Raw genomic sequence first — 10,656 nt, forward strand, 5'->3', positions numbered from 1 at the left:
GGAAATATCCCAGTGTATATTTTTACCTGCTGTATCTTAAATGGGCCTGTAAAATGGTCACTGTAGTGAGTGAGGTCGCCACCTAATCAGCCTCAGAGTAGTGTTTAACTGGAGTCCAGACATAAGCTTTTGTAGTTCATCCATCTCTGAGGACCGGTTAAACCTACTCGATGGCGAATACTGTAACTGTTCTGTTGTTGGTAGGCTATTATCATTGTTATTAACAGACATCGATAAACCCTTCCCATATACATTAATGCTGCTCCCACATTTTTCTCCCTTTTTAGTCACTGGGAACTTGTGCAATCGTTTCTCGCTTCCCAGTCTTGCACTTCAGTCAAAGCTTATGAAATCCAAAACATGCCTCACTTTAGTTTTAATGTGAGCTCCCTGTGCAAATGTGATCAAGTTAAATCATTTAGTGACTGCAACTGTGTGTTTCTTATGTGTAACTGGCTGGTGAAAGTCCCTTGATTCATTTTGTACAGGTGTAATCTAAATGGACAAGGACAGGCCTCTGCTTAATTTGATTTGAAAAGGAATGTTTATTGAAATGTCAATTATTAGTCAAGTCATTGCAGGAAAAAATGCAATCTCATCACATGAAATGCTGATTACCATTGCATTTTTAGAGACAAGTGGAAAGAGTATTAAACTGCCATGGTAAATTTTAATTGAGCAGAAAACCACAATATTAAATGCAAATAAAAACATCATTGTGAAAATATGTGGCTAATGCTGAGCCACAATGTAAACACAATGCTATGAAATGGAAAACACACACACACACACACACACACACAGTCTCTCTCACTCTCACACACACGTGTGCAACAACACATTTCATAAAACTGCCATACAAATCATAAAACTATGTCAGACAAAATAGGAATAGGCAGCAAAGCGTGGTCAGGCACATAGCTTGTAGCTAAAGAGGCATCAGTGAAGCAAATATATATATTTTTTTTTTAGCTCTGCAGTACAACAAACTGAAATATAAGGCCAAGCTTGGTCAATGCACAGGCAAGTCACTCTCCAGCAGCTGTCAGATGACTGCTGAAGAAGCTTTTATCATAACATCAGTTTAAACACAAAACATCCCAATCACATCGTATTTTTGAAATCTGGTAAGCTGGCAAGAGATAATTGCCGTAACATTAGAACCAGCCTTTTCACTCTCTCTCTCTTAAGACATGCTTCTGATTAATTTCATCCGATACATGGATTACAGAAGGTGATCAAAATATTTCTTTGAGAGAAATGGCACAAAAGTATTTAACCAGACTTATTATACAAACCATAAAAACAAAAGGCTGCCATTACAAATGGGTAAATTACTATTATATGAAATCCATGGACCTAATACTTCATTTGCTTTATAGAAGTAATTTAAATATCACAACGTCTGTACAGATCACCTCAAACTGTGCAGTGTTTTGTTTTATAATCATCTATATTCCAGTTTTTCCATCAAGTACAGAGCTAACTGAAACAATCCTATCCAGTCAATTCAGTTCGGCTTTCTATGTAAACAAGATGATATAAGCAAGACTTGACTCCCCATGTCGTTCATGCAAGGGAGGAGTGTGCGAGATATGGCGCTTTGGCAAGAGCGCCATCTACTGTCCATCACAGATTATCACCATGGTCTGTTGTCTGGATAGCTTGGCACAGAAGTGGGATACTGAGGTAGGCTTGCGCCTGACTCGGCGGCGATGGCATTAAAGCCCGCTTCCCTGACTGCCGCAGACTTCCAGGCCCCGGAGCTCCACTCCTCCTGGGCACGGGCCATGCTGCCCCCTCCCCCACGGTACAGCCGGTGGACCTGGAGCAGACACACAAGAGGTGTGGTCAACTTCAGTCAGAAATATCTAACGTTTGACTGTGATATTTGTTCAAGAAAGTGATAGTGGGGAAAATGGCTGTGTCTGAGATGGTGTAATGTGTTGTAAAAGTATGCAATGCACATTGAGATGCATTCAATTCAATTATATATCACAGGCCTTTGGTGACTGTATTGTTTGACACATGCTGCATGGATACTACATCCTTTTAGACTTTGACTTAAGTCTGACATTTCTGATATAAAATGAAATCAACCCCAGTTCGCAAAATGTTTTCATATAGATAAGTATATATCCTCTTTTGATCCTGTGAGGGAAATTCTGTCTCTGCATTTATCTCAATCCGTGAATTAGTGAACACACAGTGAGGTGAAGCACATGCTAACCCGAAGTGAGCTGCCTGCTCAACAGCGGCGCTCGGGGAGCAGTGAGGGGTTAGGTGCCTTGCTCAAGGGCACTTAAGCCATGGATGTGGGCATGGGAGAGCAGCGCTCAACTACTCCCCCCACCCACATTTTTTCTACTGGTCAGGGATCGAACAACCCTTCGGCTACAAGCTTGAAACCCTAGCCCTAACCAGTAGGCTACGGCTGCAGTCCACAATTCTATTTTGATTTTTACTAAAGTATGAGCCATTATGTTTATTTTCTAGTTATAGAGCCTAAGGGGTGTACTACAAAGAAAGTTACACATACAGTAATGAGGCTTTCTTTGTGCAAGCTGGCTGAACAAACCCTGCACTAGCGATAAGAGGCAATGGGTACAATGATAACAGCTATCAACATTAACATCAAATAACCGAAGGGTTACTGCTGCTGATTCTGTGCACGTTCTCATGTGTTGGAAGGAACCATTAGGGTAAGGTACCGAAAAAAGTACCGCTGAATACCGACACCGAACTTCACGGTACCGATATCGATTCAAATGCAATAGGTACCCAACCCTATTAATCTGACTATATTTCATTAAATAAATTGGTTGCTTTATGTATCCCTATGGTGTGCTCTTCAAGAATCATGCTTCACCTGAAACTGTTGGATTTATCCATGAGATCAAAGATTTAAGAGGTCAATCTCCGCCTGTTATTATACATTTGACTATCAAGAGCTATCAGGTATAGCATGGCTACTCCATTTTCTAAGCTAATTGATTGGTCAGTAGGCAGTTCTTTCATACCTTTTGTGCTCTCATATCGAACATAACCCGTTCCGCAGCAGATTGTGTTTGCAACATGAATTACCATGTGAAGGCAACACCTTTAACTAATATTTGCATAGACGCGTGAGTGTGTTCTGGACTCACCCGGATCAGCACCAGTCCCATGAGAACAGTAACGACAGTGAAGAGAATTGCTGAGAACAGCATGATCACAGCAGAGCCCACACTAGTGCTGAAGAACAACACTGTGGCTAACCAACCACTGGTAAATATGACAGGAGAAATAAAGAGATCAGAGTGAACAGCAGTCAGATTTACATACTATTGTATTCTCGCATTATTCTAACGTTAAGTTAAATGAATAACACTAATCCTTGCCCTCAACTTATCTGAGTCACGACATTGAGGGATATATACTGACATCACATTACTAGATTAATTGAGTTATTACATTGTTATTATACCACTCATACGTTTGCATACCCTGTACATACACATGCTAAAGTTGACTAAAAACAGAAATAAAAAATAATCTTTTGGAAATGCATCTTAATGCCTTAATCTCACGACGGTCATGGGATACTTTCCATAATCATCTCTCAATGCAAATCAAAACAGCTATTCGGCTAACTACAATGTAACTGAGATGGCAATCTGTAGGTATGGTGAAGGGCATGTGATGATGTGGGGAATTATTAAATAAATAGGGTATGTATACCTACAGCCCCTATATTTTAAGGGAAAATATTTATTTATTTATGACAATTATTCATGCACAAAGAAAATTGGTGTCCTTAAAAGTCAGATTTTTCCTCTTTTTTTCTTCTAATTAAGGCATTAAAGAGACCCTATGCAACTTTTTCATAGTCATAAAATCGCTTAGAAATCGTTGTTTTGCTTGACTGACCAGTTTTATCGAAAACAGTAATATTTCCTCCCGCCCCCAGTGTCCCTATCAGCTATTACAGCCTTGCAGTTTGTCTAGGGAGCGATCGCTCCTAGTTTACATCTGGAAGTCTCGTGAGTTGCGTGAGGGACGAGAAGAACCACGCTTAGAATTTACATATATAAATATACATGCTAAAGCTGCAGAGAAATATGCAAGCATAAGACGAGCGAAAACGGAAAGCGAAAATGGAAAGCGAAAGCGGCGATGAATTTGCCAAGCCTGCATAGTATTAGTTTCCCTTTAAGACCGATTTCCAAAAGATTTTTTGTTCCTCTTTTTAGTCAACTTATGAGCACAACTGTAAATCTTTCCTCAATACACTCACCAGGCTCCCCAGCCTGCGATCCCAATGGTCTGAATGAGAGCAAGGATGCACTGAAGAAAGAAGATGAAGAAGAACATCATAAAGTTGAAGGAGCTGTCAGCCCTACAAAAACAGAGAGAGATGGCAAGTTAGAATCCAAGCCAGGTTCCATGGTGTGAACTGCTACTGTATCTTACAGCCGAGCGTGCAATTGAAGTGTTCCATTTGCAGTGCGTATAAATAGTTTTATAACTTAGAATTTAGGCGTTTTTTAACATTGATGAAACGCCAATCAGGCCAATTTTGGTATGTCCGCTGGTGTGAAAGCGGACCACATTGGAGTCTATGTACTACATAATAACAATTTAATTGCCTGGTGTGGACCAAATAATCGAAATAGTGGTGTGAAAGCGCCCCTATTATAATGGGAACTAATAGTTGCAGCATATGCTCCACGAACAAAACACTTCAGTTACGTGCTTGCCTGTTAGAGAACATCTCCTGTCATAGCACTACTTACAACTAGTCTTGCTTATCCTACGGACAATTGCACTAATTGATGCACTTACTAAACTCATTGATGCACTAACTGAGTTTTTGTAAAAATTGTTGTTAAAATTGCTCTTAAAAGCTTAAAAAAATTTCACCATGTTGTAAGTCGCTTTGGTTAAAAAGCGTCGGCCAAATGTACAGTAATATAATAATGTAATGTAATGTTGTGCCCATATCTGGGCTAAGCCTCACCGGAAGGCCTTGTAGAGTGGCCTAAACCAGCACGTGTAGCTGCAGGGACTGAAGAGGATGAGCCATAGTAGCGCGAAGCCAAAGTTGACTGCGCTGCCTCCTCCTGCCCACCATGCGATGCAGGACACCACATTCACACAAAGCGTGATGGAGTATACTGCATATAGGCACAGGGGGGGGGGGGGGGGGGAGTCAGCAGAAGTACAGTAAATATGTTATTCTGCTTATGATGGCATCATAATGATTTCTTCGAAACATATTACTTACATATCCACAGGTTGTACACTCTGCGCACTAACTGACGATGTGGCGGTGGAATCTCCTCTTCCACATTCTGATAGAAGCAAGGCTTTATGCGGAAAAATTGAGGTAAAGGTGGGAAGTTGTTGACTCTCTCTGTGAGAAAAAAAATAAGTTGTGGATTTGAATGGCAAGCAGGATGAAAATGTCCAACAAGAAATGAAATCTCTCTAATTCAATTAACTGGTTGACAACTGGTACAATACAAACAAATGTCTAATTTTTAACTGAATGATCCTTGTAATTAAGATAATCGTATAAGTACACATTGTTTTATCTTTTATCTTTATTCTCCAGCAATTACATGAACTCTGTTCAATGTTGTGATTTAATTATCAGCAGTCACTCGCCTGTGCCTTTTTGCTATAGCACACAGGATGTAATGTGACACCTTCTCTACATTTCAGCTAGACAATGCCGAATCAACACAAAAAAAAAGCACGTTTTGTTTTATTGTTAGTGGCTGGATACAAAACAAAAAAAAACACGATATGGATATGTGCCATTATGGAGGTCACAACAGGGTTCCACTCCGCACTGTTTGCTACTAGATAGCCAACCATATGACAGGGTCCGTTGTGAGTTCATATCAAAAATGTTACAGTTCAACCACATCATGCAAATGTTCTTACCTGTCATTATTTTTGCTCAGTCTTCAAAAGTAAAACTATCTGTAAATGTAAAAGACACATCGCAATGTATAGAGTCAGTGTAAAATAAGAATCCATTTGTGGTCTTCAGGGAAACTTAATCGTGTCTGAGGCAGAGCCATATACATATAGAAGATAGATGTATCTACGGCTCTGGTCTGAGGAAAGTGACTTGGAACACAGAACGTTACCGAATCAACGGATACAAAGTCCCAGAGCCATATAAATGGATTGTTTTGGCGAATAGCCACCTTTGACAGAGAACTTAGCGCTTTTACTTAGCCTACTTGCTAGCGACAACTATTCAGGCTAAGGTATTTCAACAAGGTTTAAAGAGGATTTCAGTCCCATTAAACATGAGCAAACCAACCAACAAAATTTGTTATCGGGAGACAACAGCATATGTCACAAAGCAAAGATTTTACATTAGCCTACAATTGGTGTCCGTCTAAGTTTATGGTTGCATCCTACCTGTCCGCTAACTTCCAGAGATGCATCCACCAGTCCTGCCCTGCTCATGAATCTCGTGGATCCTGTGAAACCTTTATATTGCATTGTGGGAAGGGTAGTTCTAAACCTTTCCTGTAATTACTTTTTGCTTCACTGTGTGCACTTCATTAAACTACAGGTCAAGAAGAGGCATCAGGGGGTGGAGGCAACAATCATGTGACAGCTCGCTAGTTTAAATTAAAGTGTAACCAGATGGTTTAGGCTATAAAGTTCTGGACTGAATTAGCACTGCGTCTACAGTTCTAGTAAAACACGAATCGCGCATTTATGCAATAACATACCGTTTAGGTGTTTGTTCCTCTGCTAGCTCCACTCAAACCAGGCTATGCCACTTATTCTAACTTAGATAATCACATAGGCCTAGCTAGTGGATAAAATAGTTAATAGGTGCGTTTGACTTCATGTAGCCGTCTTAAGACGACTGCAGACGAGACTATTTCTGACATTCTGATGTATGATGACGTATGTACAACTCCGGTTTGAAAGACGTATCAGAATGTCAGAAATAGTCTCGTCTGCAGTCGTCTTAAGACGGCTACATGGCTATGGCTATGGTTATTTAGCAGACGCCTTTGTCCAAAGCGACATACAAATAAATAGCAATACAAATTAAATAACAGTGAACAATTACAAAAAGGGAGAATAGCAATATTATCAATACAACAATCATTTAAGCACTAATCTAATGAGAAATAAAACAATGAAATGACAAAAGCAATCAAATAAGTCACTCAGTTAATTATCTAATAACAATAACTATAGCAAGGTATGGCTAAATTTAAGGACAATAGCAGAATAAATGTAACATTTTAACAATGGACAAATTATAACAAAACAAAACTATTATACAAACCATAACACATAACAAACACTCAAAAGACTAAGTGCATATTAAACAAATATGCCTTAAGACCCCTCTTAAAAGATCCAAAACTGTTGCTTGAACGGAGAGCACTGGGCAACTCATTCCACCAACACGGAACCACTGAAGAATAGGATCTACAGATTGACCTAGCATGTATGGTTTGTCGACATAACAGACGCTCCTCAGAAGATCGCAATGGGCGGTTGGGAATGTACATCTTCATCAAAGAACTGAAGTAGCTAGGAGCAGATCCAGTCAGTGTCCTATAGGCCAGAGTGAGAGATTTAAATTTAATTCTGGCTACTATAGGGAGCCAGTGGAGAGTAACTAGGAGAGGGGTTACATGTGTCCTCTTTGGCTGATTGAAGACCAGTCGTGCTGCAGCATTCTGAATCAACTGTAGTGGTCTTAATACGCAAGCAGGTAGGCCAGCTAACAGGGAATTACAGTAGTCCAGCTTGGAGATAACCATTGCCTGTACAAGAAGCTGAGTGGAATCTTGTGTCAGATAAGGTCTGATCTTCCTAATGTTGTACAGGGTATACCGACATGACTTTGCAATTGAGGCAACATGCTCAGAGAAAGTAAGTTGGTCATCAATTATGACACCCAAGTTACGTGCCGATCTAGTTGGAGTCAATGAGGATGAATCAAGCTGGATGTTCATCTGTTGGGGAATGGCTGTTTTTGCTGGAAACACCAAGAGCTCAGTTTTGGAAAGATTAAGCTGAAGGTGCTGATCCTTCATCCAGATTGAAATATCCTTCAGGCATGCAGAGATCCGATGGGAAACACTAGAGTCCTCAGGTGGGAAGGATAGGAAAAGTTGAGTGTCGTCCGCATAGCAATGATATTCAAATCCATGAGAGCGAATAATCCCACCTAAAGAAGTGGTGTAAATAGAGAAGAGGAGGGGCCCTAATACTGATCCTTGAGGGACTCCTGTAGTGAGGTCATGAGACTTTGATGTCTGTCCCTGCCAAGACACGCTAAAAGAACGCCCTTTAAGGTAAGATTTGAACCAGTCAAGAGCTTTCCCAGAAATTCCCAGTTCATATAGTGTAGAAAGGAGAATGTCATGGTTAACCGTATCAAAGGCTGCAGATAAATCTAACAGAATTAACACTGATGACTGAGCAGAGGACTTAGCTACTCTCAATGCTTCAGTCACAGATAGAAGAGCAGTTTCAGTAGAATGACCACTCTTGAAACCAGACTGCATAGGGTCTAGTAGGTTATTCTGATAGAGGAAGTCACACATTTGCTTAAAGACCACTTTCTCCAAAACCTTTGACAAGAAAGGAAGAAGGGAGACAGGTCTGTAGTTCTTCACATCAGTTGAATTAAGTGTACTTTTCTTCAGCAAAGGTGTAATTCTTGCCTGTTTAAAAGAAGAAGGAACTATTCCAGAACTGAGTGAAGTATTAAATACATGTGTGACTGCCGGTATAATAGCGGGTGCTATAGACTGCAGGAGAGTAGACGGGACAGGATCCAAAGGGCATGTGGTTGGACGGCTTCGCTGAAGCAGTTGAGAGACCGCTTCCTCATCAAGAGGAGAGAAAAAGTCCAATGATGGCATCATGCTAACACCAGGCAGAGTCCTTCTTACAGGGTCATCAAACTGAGCACTTATCTTAGCAACTTTCTCAGTGAAAAATGTTGCAAAGTCATCTGCTGACAGTGAAGAAGCTGCTGGCGGTGGTGGAGGATTGAGAAGAGACTTGAATGTAGAAAAAAGTTTTCTGCTGTCAGTGGCGTTCTCAATCTTACTCTGATAGTATGTTCTTTTTGCAAGTGTGACAGTGGATGAAAAAGATGAAAGCATAGACTGGTATTTACTAAGATCATTTCTATCTCCAGATTTATGCCATTTCCTTTCAGCAGCTCTAAGTTCCTTGCGAACTGAGCGTATACTGTTTGTCAGCCATGGATGGCGAGGTTTAGAACGAGTGGGTCTTGTGGAAAGAGGACATGCTACATTCAGACAGGATGCCAGTGTAGAGCAAAGAGTCTCTGTAGCGTCATTAACCTCAAGTGATGAGAATGAACTCGGAATAGGTAGAGCAGAAGTTACTAATGTTGCAAAATGTTCACTTGAGAGGCTTCTGAGGTTCCGTCGGCATGACATCGTCGGAGCAGGAACTGTAGGGTTATCAAGGAGACGCACAGAGAATCTAATGAAGTAATGATCTGATACATGTAGAGGATTAACCCAAACGTTGTCTGCAGTACAGTTACAGTACGTAGCAGAATCATATCAAGATCCTTACCAGCCTTGTGAGTAGGAGGACTGTGAACACGTGTGATACTAAATGAGGAGAGTAAGGACAGGAAGTCAACTGAAGAGGAATTGTCCATGGCTACATGAAGTCAAACGCACCTATTGTGTGATTTAGACTAATTTGTGCCTTTTGGCTGGCTGGGCTACACATCTTGTAGCGCTAGCTTGGATTTAAGCATGAATGAATAAAATGAATAGGCGACATCGGCTACATGTAAAATATAGGCCTAGCCAAAAAAAAATAGTCGGCTTATAATTGAATTTAAGGGTAGGCCTAGGCCTATTAATAGCCTAACATGCTACCTATAGCCTACCTTACCGAATTCACGTGATGTCCACATGATCACCTGCTTAAATCAGAGTTTCGCCTAGCCTTAATTAGGCTACTGCTTCTTAACTGTAATAATAGGGCTCACGAAAGACAAAATAATGGGCTATGTTTCACCTTTTGCGTCTTGAGATTCTGAATCGTTCTGCTGCTGACTCCGTCCTCACGTCGTTTAATAGCCTATTTCGCCATATTTTCGTTCATAATGCAGTCCTTCAGTTGCCGAGAGAGAAGAAAGTAGCCAAAGATCAGTACACAACTCTAAAAGAGGAAGTCAAAACTGCTGTTGGAAAGTAGGTTATGCCACCTACGTCGGAAAACCACCAATGCAAAGCTCTCATTCATCTTTAATTTGCACATTGCTGAGAAGTCATATGCCTTCAGAGCCAGTGACAAAGTTGAGCACGCATGTGACAAAAAATCCAAACTCATTCACGAAGTCTGGGGACTCTCATCGGGAAACATTTGCAACCTGTGCATTATGCGCCTCGTAACGTTAAGATAGGGAATCTACTTTGCCTAAACTTTACAATAACAATATAGACAGGAACATATGCTACATAATGTGAGTCTACCTTTGCTGTAAATACATTTCTGCATTTTTCCAACTACAGGTTGGCTATTCCGCGAATAAATCTGATAATCTGGCTAATTTTATTATTCAATAAATTCCCCCATTCTGTGCAGCAGCTATTTGGGTACCCTGAGTGTTGACAGCTT

General features: G+C 40.6%; 1 protein-coding gene across 2 annotated transcripts; it reads right to left on the bottom strand.

Moving 5' to 3' along the window:
• Positions 1 to 525: 525 nt before the first annotated feature.
• On the bottom strand, positions 526 to 10,188 carry scamp4 (secretory carrier membrane protein 4). 2 transcript variants are annotated; one of them, XM_062557115.1, is made up of 8 exons: positions 10,054 to 10,186; positions 6,421 to 6,491; positions 5,932 to 5,970; positions 5,267 to 5,395; positions 5,000 to 5,156; positions 4,277 to 4,378; positions 3,147 to 3,264; positions 526 to 1,825 (listed from the first exon to the last, which is right to left on the bottom strand). In XM_062557115.1, exons 3-8 carry the CDS (start codon positions 5,936 to 5,938, stop codon positions 1,640 to 1,642), a joined length of 699 nt encoding a protein of 232 aa, XP_062413099.1. In that variant the 5' UTR covers positions 5,939 to 5,970; positions 6,421 to 6,491; positions 10,054 to 10,186; the 3' UTR covers positions 526 to 1,639. The 2 variants fall into 2 exon arrangements, with proteins under 2 accessions (XP_062413099.1, XP_062413100.1); XM_062557116.1 differs by lacking the exon at positions 6,421 to 6,491 and having other exon boundaries at positions 10,054 to 10,188.
• Between the last annotated feature and the right edge of the window lie 468 nt (positions 10,189 to 10,656).

Source organism: Sardina pilchardus, chromosome 15, assembly GCF_963854185.1.
Source record: "Sardina pilchardus chromosome 15, fSarPil1.1, whole genome shotgun sequence".
Classification (NCBI taxonomy): Eukaryota; Metazoa; Chordata; class Actinopteri; order Clupeiformes; family Clupeidae; genus Sardina; species Sardina pilchardus.

Coding starts and splice junctions, on each gene's coding strand:
- scamp4 (XM_062557116.1), bottom strand. Junction 5,157..5,266: donor AGTGTACAACCTGTGGATAT/GTAAGTAATATG, acceptor GCCTATATGCAG/TATACTCCATCACGCTTTGT. Junction 1,826..3,146: donor TGGGACTGGTGCTGATCCGG/GTGAGTCCAGAA, acceptor TGTCTGCTCCAG/GTCCACCGGCTGTACCGTGG.